This window comes from Eptatretus burgeri, chromosome 3 (genome assembly GCF_056783735.1).
Source record: "Eptatretus burgeri isolate ZD-2024b chromosome 3, Ebu_testis_v1, whole genome shotgun sequence".
NCBI lineage: Eukaryota > Metazoa > Chordata > Myxini > Myxiniformes > Myxinidae > Eptatretus > Eptatretus burgeri.
The window spans coordinates 74,182,639-74,202,115 of record NC_140963.1 but is presented as its reverse complement, the minus strand read 5'-3'; the positions used below and the strand labels follow the sequence as shown (position 1 = coordinate 74,202,115).

The 19,477-nt window shown below is 42.5% G+C and overlaps 2 protein-coding genes across 3 annotated transcripts in view; both read left to right on the top strand.

The window, feature by feature from the left end:
- The window catches only part of RNF32 (ring finger protein 32), a 134,519-nt gene that overhangs the window by 26,297 nt on the left and 88,745 nt on the right, over positions 1 to 19,477 (top strand). For both annotated transcript variants that reach the window (XM_085873991.1, XM_085873994.1), the window contains exon 2: positions 17,696 to 17,876. In XM_085873991.1, the coding sequence (XP_085730117.1) occupies positions 17,696 to 17,876 (181 nt within the window). The remainder of the gene's footprint in view (positions 1 to 17,695; positions 17,877 to 19,477) is intronic.
- On the top strand, positions 4,728 to 6,806 carry LOC147030191 (uncharacterized). Its single transcript, XM_085872032.1, has 2 exons — positions 4,728 to 5,293; positions 5,478 to 6,806. Exons 1-2 carry the CDS (start codon positions 4,728 to 4,730, stop codon positions 6,658 to 6,660), a joined length of 1,749 nt encoding a protein of 582 aa, XP_085728158.1. The 3' UTR covers positions 6,661 to 6,806.

The window sequence follows — 19,477 nt, the reverse complement described above, 5'->3', positions numbered from 1 at the left end:
AAGGAAGGCTTAGCAGCAAAATAAATTGTTTTTTGTGACTGATGTTACATGTGTGCCACAGCTATCTTTGGAACCATGTGCTGAGAAAAGTAAAAGGGACTTTTCCTTCAAAGTTGAAAGCTTTGTAAATTAATCCATTAACTGTAATCTAAGTTAAAAATTTCATACTGAAGGCCAGTCTGTGTCGTTTCCAAGGAGCTTTCAAATATAGGAAAATCCACGGTTTGTGATGACAGTTCAGTGGCACTTATTTGTGAGGGCCACATGAAAAAATATGAGAGGCCCCAGATACCAAATCTGTCATTTCCAGTTGCTCTCAGGTCTTATAATGTTACTGCACCAGTTAAATATTTTCTGCAGTAAAAAAAAAATTTTTTGTCCATGTCCACCTATTCATGGATTTGCCCATTTGCTTAAAATATCAAAGGTCATCATCACATAAAATCGTCAATTTTCAACCAATTGACCAAAAATTTAAACAATTTGCATATCAGGTCTGCTGAATTGGTTCACCAATCAAAAGCTTGAAGCCAATCTTTTTTTAGAAACAAAGCTCAAAGGTGCTACATTGTTTTCTTTACGCCTTGCCTAAAATCGTTAATTTTCATCTGGTTAACCAGAAAGTTAAAGAATTTGAACATTGGTTCACAAATCAAAAGCTTGAAGCCGATTGTGTTTTTTGTTTTTTTAGATCTATAGGTCAAGGCTGCATATAATTAATTGTTAATTTTCATCCGATTGACTTAATTTGAGCAGGGTTTGCATATTGGGTCCCTGAAGCCTGTTACTTTTGAGGTGAAAAGGTCAAGGTCACCTAAAATCGTCATTTTTTTGTATCCTTTTTTCAGTGTTTTTCTCATGTTTAGCATATGGAAGAAGAAGAATAAATCCGAATCCAAAGCGGATGGGCTTTGCATTTTCAGATGCTTTCTCGTTAATTCTGTTTTTCACTGTTGGCGGACCTCATTCGTACAAGACAATCAAGTATCTCTTCTACCTCAAAGCTGTGGAACTAATCAATCTCAATCATAGACTGTATTTCAAGCTGAAAGTTCAAAAGGAAGCGTGTATGGACAGGAAAAAGACAGGAAAAATCAAACGCATGCAAAGGAACTTCAGATTTTTTTATGCCTCTCATTAATTCCCACAAAATATTCCCACTGAAAAAAAAACAACATAAAACTATAAAGCATCTGAAAATTCAAGGCCCAACTGCTTTCTCTTCAGACGTCTTCTTCCGTATGCCAAATGGTGCCTTTGACTTTTGACCAAATTCTTAATTTGTCTTCTCTATATTCTCATAATAAAGCTTTGTTGAAAATTTGATTTGAAAAGCTCAAATGATCATTAAATTTCAGGTCAATTGGATGAAAATTGACGATCTTATGCGATGCTGGCCTTTGACCTTTTGACGTTTTGACCAAATTATTAATTTGTTTTCTCATAATAAAGCTTTGTTCAAAATTTGATTTTAAAAAGCTCAAATGGTAAAAAGTTATGGTGCAGACAGACACACGCACGCACACGTGATTTCAAAACCCCTCTCCTGCTCATGGGGGGTGGGCGAAAGAGCAAACGTTTGAAATAAGAGTACACATTTGTTTTATGACTTTCATTTTCTGATGACCAATTCGCCCTCACCGGTGGCTTTTGGTATGAAGAGACCAACAATGGAGTAGGTTATGACGGAGTACTTTAAGCTGCTTTCTGCTCCACTATAACTATGTAACTGCACAAGAGTAACGGTGATGTGAATGGTTCCTCGATTTAATGTGGACATTTGATGTAGAATGATAAAGGTCAGAGTTAATTCTACAAGTACCCACGTACACGCCATAAGCACGGCGAACTACGCGTGACTGGTAACGTAGAGACAAATACGGAGATGGTCCGGTTGACATGAATGGGTGCCAACTAATTTGATGCGGACATTTTATGAGTCTGCAACACTGTTTTCAAGGTGATGTGAATGTGTTTACGACGGAGTACCACTCTGTTGCAGCACTAGGGTATGATCTGGAGCGTTGATGTGAAGAGAGCTGAAGTTTGTCTAAACCACTCTAAAGTAATCGTACAAGTGATCTCTTGAACTTTGTTGAAACGGTAAATCAGATTAACAGGTGGATGTATTTTATTTTGAGACATTGACATAATGTTAATTTCCACAATGTCCAACCACAATATCACTCACTGTGTACATGTTTCACAATTTGGGACTTTCAAAATGCATCGGGAATACCCATTGATGCCTTCCTTGAATGTGCTGCGCATTCGCTTGCATTCACTCACTTCCGCTGATCAGGGAACTTTGAATCTGCCATTGCTTGGAGAAAAATCAAATAACATTTTAAACACAATTTGCAGCACTAAAGTGAAAGAGTCAAACTTCAGGCAATTCTAAAATGGTTAACCCTAATTTTAGCATTCTTGGATGCAAATGGGAAACATGATATATATATATATATATATATATATATATATATATATATATATATATATATATATATATATATATATGTACACACACACATATGCCTAATGTAAGCTTAGCAGTGAAGATGGCTGGCTTGGAACCTTTGGATCCTGAGTTTGAGCCCTTGTCGGCTGTTGAATTAACAGCAGGTGGGGTTGACTAAGCCTGTCATCCTTTCGAGGTCGGGAAAATGAGTACCAGCATGCTGGGGTAATAACCATTTGGGGTAGCCTGTGTCAGAGTGGCGACCTGTCCAGGACTGTACTCCTTGCCAATGAAACTGTCTCAGCAGCTCTATGTGCCTTTAAGGCATGAAAGGAATAGTATTATTATAGGAGCAAGTGTATCGATGACTCGTCAGTAACAGCACCTTTTATAGCATTTATCCATGTTGTTTGTGTTCCTGTTAGAGCATAATAAAACGAGAAGGGGACTCGGTAGAGTGCATACCTCTGCCAGGCTAATTAGTTTATGTTTTGTATCCCACTGATAGGCCGAATCTGGATTCGAACCTGAACTAAAATGTAACGATCTCATTCTTGTTACCTTGCCAACTCATCCACCAAGTTTCGTCCGAATCCATCCGCAACTTTTTGAAATATCATGCTATATATCGTTTTAGGCCCATCACTCGGTGGTGAAGAATCAGTGAAAGAAAATTATTTGATCCAGATCCGGATCTTCACCAAAATCGAAGCAATTCATGCTTGTTACATACCCAATGTACCCACCAAGTTCGTCCAAATCCGTCCACAACTTTTTGAAATATCATGCCATATGTCGTTTTAGCCCGATCACCAAATGGTGAAGATTCACTGAAAAAATTCTAAGATCTGGATTCGAATCTTCACCAAGAACGAATAAATTCTTCCTTGTTACATACCCAACCTGCCCACCAAGTTTCTTCCAAATCCATCCACAAGTTTTTGAGATATCCTTTAATGTGTAACTTAATGGTCGGTGTTAACCGCCGCCAGGGCCGTGACAATATGTTTGCCCTGCTATTCCCACTCACCCTCCAAGTTTCTTGAGTGTTTCTTGTGCATATTAAGGATGTTGTAATTTTTCTTCATCAGTTTATTAAGTTTGAACAGAACTTCAAAGTACTCTTCTTGGAAGGGGGCACAGAGAGGTCGAGTCAAAGACTTCTCCACAATCACTCGTTAATCGTTACCCCACACGCGTAGCGCAAAGTGGGGTTAAGTAATTGGTTCACTCTCTGTATCTGTCAGTCTTTGTCTATGATCAAGGAACTACTTCAGTTCAATTGAATTTTATTTTTTGAACACTGTAGAACACAAATCAGAACATGAATCAGAACAGAAACCTGCATTTTAGGAGTGCTTTGGTTCTGAATTTGGCAAATTATACAGAATTTCGTCCTGAGCATGCATATGCACAGCACTGCAAAGCAATTGCTTCAGTCTGTCTGTCTGTCTGTCTGTCTGTCTGGCAGTTAAACAAAATTGGAAATCATTCTAAACAGGAAACTTGCTGTTTTTCGAGAAGTTATAAAGGACACAAAGTACATAGTCCGGCAGTGAAACAGCGATTTTTCACCCTAACCCAGAATTCACGGATATAGTTTTATTTTTCTGTTGAATATGCATCTATAGGACCTATATAAAGATATCCAGGTGGGTGTGAAGTTCTCACCCTTGGGCAATTTGAAATATTCAACTTTAAAAAATGGCCGACATGCGCATCATTATTTTTCAATATATGGACTTTCAAAAGATGTACAGTGTTATTTTTGCTGTCAATACTCATACATTAGGGCTTAAAAATCAAAGAATAATAATATGCATGATATTGATGAATTTTTATTGGCAGCCGTCTTGAATTTCAAAATGGCTACCCTTAAAACAAACTTTACATTACGTTTCTTGTGTGTTCATAACTTCTAGCAGGCTGATGGAAAATGCTTTGTGGTAAACATATACCACACCAGTAGACTTTTGTATCTGTGCTGCTTTCCCTATGTGAGTTCATTGCCCCTTGTAAAGCCAGGAGGCACAGAATACGCTCACTGCATACTCTGCATGTCATATAAGAATCGTCATATATATATATATATATATATATATATATATATATATATATATATATATATATATATATATATATATATATATATATACATGTACAGTATATATCATTATATACATACATGTACAGTATATATCATTATATACATATGCATGTGTGTATGTCATGTGATTATTAACACATGGGTTAACTCTTGAACCAATCAATGCACTCCGAGTGTCACCAAGAGGGCCTGGTGAATATAGTCACTGGACAAGTATCAACACACCCCTCACTCAATGTGGATAATGCTGTACACCTCGGGACCAAGCAGATGGAGTCATTTGAAAAGGGTTGGCCTGCTAGCTTTCATGAAACTATTCACAAGTGTGTCACAACAATGACAGTATCTCGAAAGCATATCAAAGTCAACGACATGAAGATGTTTGATATGGAGATGATCTATGCCAGAGCAATGGCTCTGCAGTGCAGTCTTCGAAACTTTGACACAAGTAGTCTGATGGCACATGAACTGGCACCAAAACCAGCATCAATGTTTGACGACAGCGGAAACATGAAGGCGGCAAAGACAAAGTCAGTTCTCAAGAATGATCTGAAGGTTGAAGTGGCAGGGCGACATGCACATGTTGATGTATCATTCTTGGATGGATGTGCAGTGATGTGGGTGGTGTCATGGCCAACATGTGGAATCGTACAGGACTTCTTCAACAACTTCCGTCATCACATCCAAGGCCACATGGAGTCAAGTGATGTGTACCTCGTGTTTGACAGGTTTGTAATCAATTATCATCATTATAATGTATGAAACATTCACTGAAACATTCACTTACCCTTGGTAGTAGTAGTAGTGTATGGTTTAATCATATAATATTGTACCATACTAATTTCTATTTGCATACACATGTATGTATAAGTGTTTCTTTGCATTACTTTGGTTTCACAATTATTTCCACAGATACAATGTCGGCAGCATCAAGGAGTCCAGCAGAAGCGACAGGGACCAAGGGGCCAACCGGGTGTATACACTACGTCCTGCAGCCAGGTTGCCACCTCAGAAAGTAGTACTCACAGTGAGCAACAACAAGAAACAGTTGATCAAATTGATCGTGGCTGACCTTGTGTCTCATAAGGATGTGCTGAAAGGGAAACTCATTGTCACTGGTAATGATCCAATCTCTGTAGAGATCAGCCAAGGAGCAGTTTCCCGAAGAGTTGAGATGGCCATCACATATGACGAAGCAAATACAATGATCATCCAACAAGTGGCTTCTGTTGGAGCTGCTCACGTTTTGGTTGTAGCCAATGACACAGACGTATTTGTCTTGTTATGCCACTTCGTGTTCCAAGGTGATATCACTGGACATATCATGATGATATCCCCAATCAGAGGAAGGACCGTCATTGACATCAACTCCAGTGGAGACAATAATCGTGCTATCACGGGACATCTTCTGGCAGCTCATGGTCTTACAGGATGTGACACTGTCGCAATATATCATGGTATCGGGAAAGGGAAGGCTCTGAAGGTTCTGAGGTCGAACACTCACTCTCTCTCAAAGGTTGGTGACATAACCACCTCTCTTTCTGATGTACTCCGACAGGCAACACCATTCATGTTATCCTGCTATGGCCACCCTGAGTGTGATTCAATGACTGCAGCCCGACAGAAGATGTGGTCCACAAAAGTATCACGCAATATTGGTGCTGCCCCAAAGCTTCAAAGCCTTCCACCAACAAATGAGGCATTCAGAGAAAATGCAGCCAGGGCACATCTACAGGTAGCCATATGGAGACAGTCGTTGCAGCTGAACCCGCCTGACATGGATCCCCTCGCACACGGATGGACGAGACGAGATGGTTCCACATCTCTGATACCAGCTGCTGTTGCTGATAACGTGACTCTCGCACCTGATGAGATATTGAAGATGATCAAGTGCTCTTGTGACAGTGACATGCCATGTAAATCTAAGAGATGTGGATGTCACAATGGCAACATGGCTTGTACTGCGTTTTGCGCATGCCAAGGAGGAGATGGGTGTTTCAGTCAGAACACCAGGGATCACATTCAGGCAGAAGATGCTGATGAAGATGATAGAAATGATGACTGGAACGATGAGATCGAGACTGATGATGATTAATTTGATCATACTAATATGACTATGACTAGGTTTCTTACTTCTACATAAAGTAAACTTGGAGAGTTATTCGTGCTATTAGGTGCTAGGTGAATATGCACGTCCAAATTTATGTAAAACGTAATCTACATGATTCCGCTGGACTTCAGGGTCCATTAGGATATATATATATATAATCCTATTATATAAATATAAAATATGTTAATGATGATTGTTATAATAAAGTGGGGAATTTATATCAATAACTGAATTGTTTTACACTAAAATAATCATGCATTCTGATAAATTAAAACTGTACATACCGGTATTGACCAAAATATCGTCAAAAATGAGTTATTATGGCAGCCATTTTAAAATTAAAGATGGCTGCCATGACAAAAAGTAAGTGAATGATATTGTTGCGAATTCGCGCCCGCCGGCGTGCGAACGGCCGCGTCACTCGAATCGCGACCGCGTCGCCCACCGGACGGAAAATTCAGTCGTGACCCTCCGGGAACTATCGTCCGGAGCCAGTCACGGGTGGGCCTTTCGACCTCACCACAATCGTGCCAATCGGCCACCCGCGTAGGATAGGGTTGTTCGCCAAACTCGACCTACCTAAGTACCCACGCGGATGGTAAACCGGGCGATCGTACCTCGCCGCAGGTCGACTCGGACACGAACCGCTTAAGCGGTCCATTCCTTGCTACAGTGATAACCGAGCGGTGTTATCGTCGGCCTCGACGGTTCCGATTAATTACCGGGCGTATTAAGCCCACTACGAACCCTTTACGTGAAGCAGGATGGAGGGTCAATAAAGAAAAGACGAAGCGAAACGGGAAAACAGTTCACACAAAGCACATTTATTACGCGACACACGGAAAGCACACATATACAGTCAAAATGCACATATAGCAATCAAAACAAAAGCAACGACGACGCAGAGTTACTACCGACTATGCACACACACGGCAACACTTATACAGTTCCACTTTACAGACGGTGCCAACACACATTTACTCAAAAGCAAAGGAAAGAAGCCACCCTCATAGACAAGGGGGCAGACGGGCCTGTAGGCCAATATGCGTGCGTGACCTGAAGGAGCGGCCAGGCCCGCGAGACCGGGGAGGGTCCTACCCGCGTCCTCGTGATGCGTTGGTGGACGAGCCGCAGATGTGGCCGCGTGGCTGTGCCCCGACTCCGTGCTCCTTGGCGGGTTTCGTTGGCATGACGTTTGGAGTGGGGTGGGAACGGGGCCCCCTTGTTGCACTATCTCAGCGCGGGGGAAAGGGGGGATTGTTGATGCCCTGGGGGAGGGAGAATGGCTGGCTCGCTTGGGTCCCGCGACGAGCAATCTCACACCGCAATCTCGTCGCCGACCGCCGTCCTTCTCGCCTCGGACCCGAGCTCTTTTTCCTCTTCCCGCATCTCTTCTCAGCCGACTCCAGAACCCAACTCGATGACACACCAATGACTTCGCCACCCGACTCGACTCTCTGCCACACTGATGACTTGACTCACTCTTTCTACTCAACTCTGCTCTCCAACCAAAACTGACTCACTCTGCCCTGATTCGCCTTGCGCTCGCCGTTTTATAGGCCGGCAGGAGAAAACAATATGCAAATATCCGGATCAGGATGACCTCGGGGGCGGAGCCACGCTCGCCCATTGGTAGGAGGAAAGGGGGCGTGAATCTCCCTTGATCCTAGAATTTGCATATATCGATTTCCTACAGACGTGCCTGGAGGCGGGGCCAAGCCGCTCCGCGCTTGCTAATTGGACGGAGAAAAAGTGGGCGTGTGGCGTTCCTGATCCGAATTTTCCTTGGAAAGGCCGCTATTTGCGCTCGCGGCTCGGTGCATATCGCTGAACGGGCCCAAGACAGCCTGACGCTCAGTGTTCACAGGTGGTGCGGGAATGGCCGTAGAAGGAGAGAGGTGAGGGTGGTGGAGGGTTTTCGGTGGTGGTTTGATGGTTATGGTGCCGTTTAGGAATGACGGTGATGCGATGTTTGCGGGATTGAGTTGTGAAGGAAAAGGTCGTGGCTGTTGGCGTTGTTGTTGTTGTCTGAGGGTTGGAGCGTGGTTGTAGTTGGTGACAATGGCTGGCGTGGTGGTTAAGGTGGTTGTTGTGTGATTGTGGTTGAGACGTGGTTGGTTCAAAATAAAGATAGAACAGAAAAGTGGCTATCTCAAAGCGTCGCAGCCCGAATGAATCACATAAAAACCCCTCCAGACAATGGGTTTGGGGCTAACTACACATGTACTTCGAGATATCTCACCTACTGGCCCTGAATGGTGGTTTGCGAATTTCCACAGCCGTAACAATTTATATAATGTATACATCACTTTTATTTGATAATTTAAGTTATAAAATATGGGTTTATATCACAAAATGTCGGCCTTATATGTCTTAATAGTCAATATATCTGTAAAACGAATGGCGGACAATTATCCGAATGATGGCCATTTTGAAAATGTTGAATATATGAAATTGCCCAAGGGTGAGAACTTCACACCCACCTAGATATCATTACTTAGGTCCTATACTATGATAATCAACAAAGAAAATAACTATATCCCGGAATTTTGGGTCAAGCTCCCTCCTGCTGGACTAACAAGCATGAATAACTCACCAAACATGTTAAATAATGTGGTGTAACAGGTGGTGCATCAACAACGGTAATAAAATTCCAACTGACAGCTCTGTATATGCAAAAACAAAATAACCCAGGTGATGTGCATGAATCAAAGACATACCTACTGCCTATAATTCAAATCACCTCACTGCACTGGAAAATGTGGGGACAGGAAGACCATGCTGTAAATGGTGGAGACTTGTGATACCCTCCCCCACCTAGAGGTGGCGCTACACAATACACATTTTCATAGAGAATTTGCGTTCCCCCCCCCCCCACCCATTCCCCTTAAGACTACCGGCAAATATAAAAGCACCCCTATACATTAAATAGGGTCATGCTGATCCTCTGTAGCAAGTCTGGATGAAATTGAGCCAGGACTGTAGGAGGAGCAGCATGACAAAGAAACACACAAACACCAGTTCGTGGATTATCGTAAGGATGTTTGAATACTATACAGAGTGGCCTGAAAGTCGCTTTTTATACAGATAATAACTGATTAAGTATTGTAAGTACCGCACAATAAAACCTGTATATTATGAATTCAAGAACAAATGCTTTACTGTGGAGGGGTAAAGCGACTTTCAAGCCACCCTGTAGAACACAAATCGCTTTGTTGGCACTTCCAAAAAACTACAGTTTAGCAATACTTGGGCAAAATTGTTCGCCGTCTCGACCAATCACAGAGTTAACTTTGTCCAAAATATCTGTTTAAGTTCATTATTTTTTTTTTCTCTCAAGGATCGTTCCAAAATTATCAGTTTCTCCAAGAAGAGTTGGCAGAAGGTTTAGCTCTGGACTGTTCCGTTTGACCCATCAGCTTCATATTGTCACCATCGCACCTGTTGCACAGTGTTCAAGAACAAAGCTAATATAGATCTTGTTCAGAAACGCAAATCAAAAGTTGAAAAGACCCTTCCCATGGAGTTTTTCTCAAGATTGCATGGGGTAAGGTGTTCCATAAACTCTCTAGTTTTTATACGTATTTTAAACTGCATGCACAACATCACAGGTGACACGTTTACAATCAACCACACAACAATATGAAAAACATTAAAAGCCAACTTTATTATAATCGATTATTGAGTTGAACGCATGTAAACTTCTCAACACACAGCACCAGAAATCTTGGTATCCTTATATCAGCTCTTCCATGAGCCTTGCCACCTGTGTTTTAAAAGGTATTCAGCTGATGCGTATCAGAAGTAAGGAAATGATCTCTGATTCTGCTTGCTGCAATGGTTGTTCTGTGTATTGAAAATGGAGAAGAACTGAGTGTAGCCTATAGCTGGGACATCATGTTCAAAATATGCTAAGATCGTACAAATGGTGAAAAACCGAAGGCACCAAACGAGATTTTTGTCTGAGAACAAAGGCTCAGAAGTCCAAAGTTTTTTGACCACAGAGTTACCTTCAACTGGGGATAAACAGGACACATTTGCCAAGCAGAAGGATTTATAAGTAACTTTTCACAGACCGTAGTGATAGCCAGTGCGGCTTATCTGTCCATCAAGGAAGTGCAAAAAATGATGAGGATGCCAAGCGAGTCCACCAAGACAGCCAATCAGTAAAAACTGGACACAAAATGACAATTACCGACAGGGATGGGAAACTTATCATCTTCAAGCGAAATAATTAGACAAAACCACAACATATGCACAAGAACAAGATTAGATTTTTGGTGAGATCCAGGCAACAGATATGGGAGTTCTTTTGAAAAAAATTTTTTACTACCCTTTCCTTACAAGTTATCCTGCACAAGAATTCCATTTCAAAGCAGCAAAAGGCGAGTGTGGTCATGCTTGTACTCTCCACTTCTTTGCCTTTCTGTTTGTCAGGAACGCCACGTTCCATTGGGGTCAATCCAGAACAAGACGTGCAGTATCTGTATGGCGTGGCAGCTGTGACAACCTGCCAGTTTATTCGTGCTTATGTGGAGCCGGAACCTGCCCCATATTATTGCCATGTTTCCACCGCCGGCCATCACAGCTTCCTTTAAACATTGATTCTCTCTAACCCTGGGCAAATATTTAAGCACTTTTACCGACGTGCCGCATGCCATTTGCAGACTACAAACGCCAAGCTGGAATTGGTCTCTCTGCCCTCTTATCTCTGCCCTTCCTTCCCCTCTCTGGATGGACAAGGCTTTTTGATGCAAAGCCAGCTATTCTGTCCCTCGTCCACCCTGCTCGGTCTTCACCTCATAGCTTTGGACTGCTGAGTGCGATGCAAACAAATAGCCATCCTTTTAAGATGCCATTGAGGCTTGGGAACCTGACTAATCCAATGTATGATTAATGGACGGAAGAGCTGCCCTCTGTTCAGATGGTCAAATGCCTCTCCAGTTACGCACAGCCATGTCACTCAACATCGTGTACACTTTGGCTCAGCGCCTTTGGCATCCGGCCCGTTACTACAGCTTTCCAGATTCGATTCCAACACTTTTCATTCCCGTCCAACGATGTAACAGCATCATCAATTGTTAGATGAGTTATAAAGGGTGATCAGTCGGTCAAGGGCCTGAAATTGATTGTCAATAACAGTCGTCGATGAAATTTGTGTCTCATTTATATTGTCCTTTAATGATAAAGTCAGGTCGCTTTTTCCTCTTTTTTTTTTTTTTGATGTCCCTTTTTTAAACTCATTTTAACTAAACAACTATGTCCTACCCCTTAGTTTAGCACCCAAAAGCTATCTTCCAGTGAATAACAAGGAACAAGTACTGCATACACAAATGTACCATATGAGCTATTAAGCACGCATGCGTTTAGTTAAGTGAAGAAGAGAAAGTTGTTTAACTTTTGTGAGTGCTGTCGGAGCAAAGAATAAGATGCTGTCGTCTGATGTCATGCATGTGTAAACAACAAGAGTTGTAGCTTTCACATAGTTAGCAAGATTCCATGTAGTCACATTATTACGGTGAATATTATACTGAACACAAGCTTGAAATGGTAAATCTGAAATATTGATAAGATGTGAATTTGATTTGACAGACGGAGGGAATTTGATAATGGATTTTTCAAAACAAAGTTGTGACCAACTCTGGCAAAAAAAAAAAAAAATCCCTGCAGATAAACACATTAAAGTTATGTTTCAAATGAGGATTTAAGTTAAAGACCATTATACGCTGCATGACATGGTCCAAAATAGGTGGTGTACTGTCTTGCGAGAAGAACGAGCCTCATCCCTCAAACAACCGGGGCATATAATACCAACATGGTTTGATTTAGCAAACAAGCTGTAACACGAAAAACAAATGCAACCAATAACCTTGCAGCGAGAGATCACGTGGTGTTATGTCATATCGTTTGTTTATTGGGAATTCTCATTCATGTTGTTTCGTGCTTGGTTACCTACTGGGGCTGATTCACAATGGACAAGCTTGTTTTTTGAAGTCAGTGCCTCATTAAAATATTCTGTGCCCATATACAAAGATAAATTTCTGTACATCCTCAAATGTTTGATAATAATTATCAATTAATGCAATATTATTGTCTTTGTGACATGTCCTCTACATTGTACCCCTTTCATTGAAGAAGAGTCTTGTCTGCAATTATCCTATATCTTGTAAACCTTTCATGAATAAGAATGGAACAGATTACCCATTTTCCTTCCTTTTTTAAAAATCCATACCATTTCATGCAGCTTGCGTATGTATTCTCACGCTACTTCAGATAAATGAGTACATTGTGATTGTTTTTATATGACTGTACTTCATTGCCTTGGAGCTGGTAATGTGTGCTGGTCTAAAAGTATTCTCTTCAAGAAAAGGTGGGAGATCTCTCCCCTACCTCATTTGCGTTCCACTGATGTGGCTGCCGAAGTGAGAGGTGAGCATGTGCAAGTGAGCACGTTATACGAGGGACGGTGTGCACCGGCTGGTGTTGTAGTGTGTATCGATGCAAGAAATGTTATCAGAAAAATGGTTGCTAAGGCAAGCATGCTCATGGGAATGAAATGGAGGGTTGCATGGCATCAGAATGAATGTCCAGAAATATGGTATTTGTGCCTGGAAATAGACTTGTCTTACGATCATGTCAATGTGGACTCGTGTTGAAGAAGACCTGATCGTAACAGAGAAAAGAGTAAAAGCAAAAACAAAACATGTTTCTGGCCTGTTCTTCCAGACCAAAGGATGTTGAAATTCAACATAATGATAAAAATGAGGACCGCATTTGCGATGGCTGGAGGAAACGTTCTTGATGTTGTTGGTAATTACACTGAAAACAAAATCCTTTTGATGATAAATTACAAGGAGGAACCCCCCCCCCCCCCCACAAAACATTGTTGCAGAAAGACCTCATGGAGGATAAACTTTACTCTTCCTCCATATATAGAGAGAGAGAAGTACTGGCTTTTTCATTACCATTGGGCCGTCAGACTTGAGATGTAAATGTTCCAACTTGGTCTTCAAGTCCTCTTGCTGCACAATTGTTGCTTCATTGTCTTCTGGGAAACGTGGACCTTTGTGGTGCAACGCCAGCACATGCATGATTCCAGTGACCCTACCAAAGTCGCATGTGACGGGTTAGGGTACAAATTTGGAAACGGGCAAGATTGACAGCACACAATGTTCAACTCTTTGCGAAAGACATCGTGTGATCTTTTGTGTTCACCAGCTCATGCTTTCAGACAGGACGTGCAGCGAAGCACCCATCCGAGGGACGACACACTTTGTTATGCAACGGCCTATGTATGAAGTACACACAATCCAACAGTTTATCGTTGGGTCAGGAATCAAACCCACACTATACAGCTTAAAGGTGAGTACACTCCCTCTGAGATAACCCTCGCAACCTGTGGCAAAATGGAAACAGCAGGGTTTTTAACAAATTATATCAGAAGTGGACAATTGAGATTGTGTTCAGAAAGGTCAGCATCGGTTAACCAGGCCACAAGATCAGCTGAAGACCCTTCAACACGATATATGTCTTGCACATGAATATTCGACCGATTATTAATGTTTGGGTCTTGGTATCAATGAGCACACAAGCGCTTGTTCACCGATAATGGTGCTGTGGTTTGGATCTCTCCACCGAACACACTTCCCATCTCGACAATGAACGATGTTCCTCCCTTCTTCCAGGAACCCCTTTCACTCCCAAATCTACCAAAACACCAGGGGGTTGCAACTGGCCACTCTGCACAGCGGGAGTGACGGTACGTCCTAATTAACCCGTCAAGGACGAGGCGGAACCGGCGCTTAGCTCTTTGCCCTGTCATTTACCTCCTGCAGCAGCAAGCATCCTTCACTACTCCCAACCGTATCCCGTCCACCACTCACCTTCTGGAGCTCTTCAGGATTTGTTGCTTTCTCTGTTTGTTGGTTTGTTTGCCACCAGGTTTCCCAACATGGAATACAAACGGAGTGATAAAGGAGAAGAAAGGACGCACAGTGTAAAACAATGTTGGTAGTATTTGTAATTAAGATGTGAAGAGCAGATGAGTCCAGTAAAACCTGTTGCCAACAAGATTCTTTCATTAGTCTTGGCTGACGCACAGGTAAGGTATAGGCCAACTTTTGTATTGAGTAGTTACAGGATATTAAATCAGAGAAATGGTGGCATTATCATGAGTATGTCGTCACAATAACATTTTGAATGCCACAAGTATACAGAAGGGGTAGATTGAACTTCAACCCCCTCTTGTCCTATTTAAGATCATTGCGTTTCATGATATTTGACTTGGTTTCATCTACATTCTATTATTGCTAGTTTTCTCTTGTTCTTAAGTTTTCCTGACCACAGTGTTCCACCATTGTTAAACGATGAACCAACGTATATAGTCACGCTGTTAGCGCCGCATCATCGTTGCATTGCAGTGATACTTCTTTGAAAGCTTTTGAAGTACTACACTACTGGTAAAAAGTTTTACAACACCCCCCATTTTTCCAGTTTTTACTGAAATTTAAGCAGTTCAAGTCTAGTGAATAACCTGAAATGGTTCAAAGTTAAGCAGTTAACTGCCAGAGGTTAAAAAAGAAGTTTAGTTTCCCAAAAACTGAAAAATAATGTAAATTTCAGAGTTGTTAAAAAAGTCCCTTTTCAGGGAACAAGTAATGGGTTAGCAACTGCAGCTGTTCTGCAGAAATGGAAGTAAATTAAGCCTTGAAAGTTGATGCAAACAATTCCTACAGGTGTCCAAACTTTTGTTGATTTGTTACAAACCCTCTGTCTGTATACAAGCAGTGTTGGAACAGATCGTGTTGCTACACCCTCTGAAGCATTATTTGGACAATATTGCACTGCAGGAAGTCGTATATTGCTATCATAATGGTGAGAAAAAGACAATTAACAAAGGAAGACAGAGAGACCATTATAACCCTTAAAAGTGTAGGTCTTTCCTTTAGAGAAATTTCAAAGCAAGCCAGGGTGAGTACAGTTCCCTACACCATCAAAAGGCACTTGGAAACTGGAAGAAACTCTGACAGGAAGACGTCTGGCAGACCCAAAGCAACAACACAATCATAAGACAAGTTTCTGAGAGTCAACAGCTTGCGTGATAGGCGGCTCACAGGACAGCAGCTTCAAGCACAGCTTAACACTGGTCGAAGTAAGGAAGTCTCAGTTTCAACTGTGAAGTTAAGACTTCGAGCTGCAGGTTTGACAGGTCGAGTGGCAGTGAGAAAGCCATTGCTAAGATAGCAAGAAAAGAAAAAAGGCTTGCCTGGGCCATGAAGCACCGCCAATGGACGACTGAAAACTGGAAGAAAGTCTTGTGGACCGATGAATCAAAATTTGAAATCTTCGGTTCATCACGCAGGGTTTTTGTATGTCGTCGAGTAAGCGAAATAATGGTTCCTCAGTGTGTGACACCAACTGTCAAACATGGAGGAGGGAGCGTGATGAGCTGGGGCTCTTTTGCTGGATCCAGAGTCGGCGACTTGCACAGAGTGACTGGCACCCTGAACCATAAGGGTGCCCACAGCATTTTGCAGTGCCATGCAATACCCTCTGGTCTACGCCTAGTTGGTCAGGGGTTCATCCTACAGCAAGATAACAACCCAAAATATACCTCCAGGCTATGTCAGAACTACCTTAGAAGAAAAGAACAAGACTGTCGGCTTCAAATCATGGAATGGCCAGCAGTCTCCAGCCTTAAACCCCATCGAGCTGGTTTGGGATGAACTGGACAGAAGGGTGAAAGCAAAGCAACCTACAAGTGCAACACATTTGTGGGAACTTCTGCAACAGTGTTGGGAAGAACTTTCCGAACAATATTTGATTTCCATTGTGGAAAGAATTCCACGAGTATGTTCGGCTGTTATATCTCCAAAAGGTGGCGACTTTGATGAGTCAAAAATTTAGATGAAATTTTGTTCAACAAAACGATTCCATGATTTATTTTTTATCTGCAATTGTTTATTTGTTCTATGCTTCGATTTCAGAGAACATTGAAACATTAAACTGCTTAAATTTCATGGAAAAATGGGGGTGTTCTAAAACTTTTGACCGGTAGTGTATATAGGATCACTCTGAAAGCTCTTCCGAGCCAGCAGCAGGGGTGAGGGTGGGGGGGGGGGAGAAAAAAATTGGAAAGAGAGGAAAGGGGGGGGGGGGAAGGAGAGGGTGGGGGTGGGGTGGGTTGAGAGAGTGCGGGTGAAAGTAGGGAAATATGGGGGAAGAGGGAAAGGGTGGGGGAGCAGAGAGTTTGGGGGAGGAGGAGGGAGGGGGAGAGAAATTGGGGAGAGTGAGGAGAGTGGGGGTGGAGCGGATGAGAGGGTGCGAGAGAAGGGGGGAGAATTGAATTCTTGAAGTCACATTTTACATGACGTGGAATTTCCATGGGTCCCTGCTCGTCTCTACTACAAGAGAGATGTTTGTCTGTCTCTCTGTGTCGCCATTTTTCCCAGAGATGCTCAAACGGACCTTCGTCCAACCTTCGGAGGTTCATCAGTGAGTGCCGAAAAGCGTTGAAGGGAAAAATAAATTTTGAAAAAAAGGTGGATTTTTTTGTATTTCGTTTTTGTAAATTGCTCTATGTTGCCTCAGCTTTTGTAGCTGTCCGAAAAGTAATATTAAATGATCCTTAGTGGGTGCAGGGAAGTGTTTTATGCCCCCACATAATTTTTTTTAATCTTGTAAAGGACCCGTGAAGGAAAAATTAGCTTGCGGGGCTTAGAGGGGAAAGAGTTCAATTAGAGTTTGTTTAGTGGATTAAAGGGGGCAAAGGTATTGTTAAAGGAATGAGCGGGGTAGATAGATTTAGGTTAGGGCTGAAACTGGCCGCCGAATGTGCCACTGCACCTTCCTGCCCCCCACGACAGAAAAAGACCACCATGAGGCCAGCCAGCATCACCTGCTGGTCTGGTATGCCTTCCCTATGCATTTACTCATTGCCTTGCTTTACTTCATTGCCTTTTCCATGCTTTGTTTGCCTTGCCATGCAGTGCCTGTTGCTTACCCTTGTCATTTGTCCCAGGACCACTTGCTCTGTGGCACCATAGCAGTTCCAAAATCCCGGAGAGGGTCGAAGACCAAGCCACACCACCGAGGACTGCATGCAAGCAGCCCAGAAGAGGGCAAGTATAAAGGCCAGTTCACATGGACTGTGATATGGCATATGGCCTGCCATGATGGGGTGAGCTACCTCCAGCAGCCTGGTGAGAGAAAGCCATCAATGGCAACCAAGATGTTGTACTGTGCTGGATATTCGCTGTTGCCCATGCAGACATTTTCCCCTTGAGTTACAGGTCCTGGGGCATGGGTAGTGTAAATATACGAATGGGAAAGTTACTCTCGCTGAAGGAGAGGGTATTGAATATTGGGTCCGTTTGTCTGTTTGTTTGTTTGTCCGCACAGAACTTTCATGTTTTTCCTCGCAACCGCTTCTCGGATTGAGACGAAATTTTCACCATTGGTGTGACGACTCATGTGCAATGTTGTAATGATGATTTTGACATCATCGGTCACGTGGTGTTGCAGTCATGTTGGGAAAATGGAAAAACGTTGGACCTCTGTATCTCTGAAACCGCACCAAGGAAAAATTGAAACTTAGCACATAGCAAGTACTCCCCATGGGGAATGAGAGTAATTTATTATGACGTCAAAGGTGCCCTCGTTATGACGTCATTGCATATGTATAACGTTACATCTGATCAGTATGAAAAAATTTTAAGTGCCATCTCGGGATAAAATGGTCCACAATTTTTTTTTTGATGATGTCATTGGTCATGTGATTCAGCATCCATATTGGTTTTGTTGATTTTTTTAAATCCTTCAAAAATCTCTGAAATGGCTGAAATGGGCATCACTGCCAGCAGTTATAAAATGGCAGTTCTAAGTATGTCTCTTATTAATTACGAAACACATCAGTACACAAATGCCACACAAAATAAGTCCTGGTGAGGGTCTGCAATCCCTGATTGCTCTTTTTCTTGTTCCATTTGCTATTCTTTCATCTATTTTATTTTACTTTACTTCACACACGATCTCTCCACCACATGCATGCACATACTGGACAGTGGCACCACCCTTGGAGCATCATGAGCATATGCACGCCACTTCCCCATTCAAACTGCGCACCATTCACCAATGGACGTTTCACCTCAGACCCTCACCATGCTCACCATGATGCTACAACCTTCACCATCCTTACCAATATGCTACACCCTTCATATAAATCACCACAACACCTCCTAAAAATCCCCACAGTAACCTACGCTCGACCTTTTCACCACAAACAAATCCTCACTACAAACGCTTCAGCCTCCTCACCACAACCGCTCCCAATGCTTTAACGTCCTTACCATGAACACCATAGCGCTTCTTCGACCTCACTACAACCGCAACAAAATGCTGCAACCTCAGTTAGTTCACCGTGTGCTCACCAAAGTCCTTTGGGATGTCGGGGAACAGAGGACATTACGAGTCAGAACATATTGGCATGTAGCTCGAAGTGTAAATATATGTGCTAGGGCCCATCCAACATCATCTGGGTAGCCCTGGCACTCCACTAAATAACAAAGCTCGATTGGATTCCAACACACATTCATGGCTGGAGAGCGTTCCCAAAAACCCGTGCCCCATGAAAATCCCAGAGCGCTGTTGTGTGGCCAAGCCTGGTAGCAAATGGAGCCATTTTGTCACCATCTTGGTGACAACCACAAATAAGATCACGAGGCCGATGGCAGGATTTGGACGTGGGGTCAGAGCATGGGATATCTTCTCTCCATGCCCTCAGGACACCATCTTGAACAGAGGG

Bases quoted from the DNA above. Each gene is read 5' to 3' on its own strand.
- LOC147030191 (XM_085872032.1), top strand. From the start codon at position 4,728: ATGCACTCCGAGTGTCACCAAGAGGGCCTGGTGAATATAGTCACTGGA. The intron at 5,294-5,477 runs GTTTGTAATCAA...TTATTTCCACAG, and splicing joins GTGTACCTCGTGTTTGACAG to ATACAATGTCGGCAGCATCA.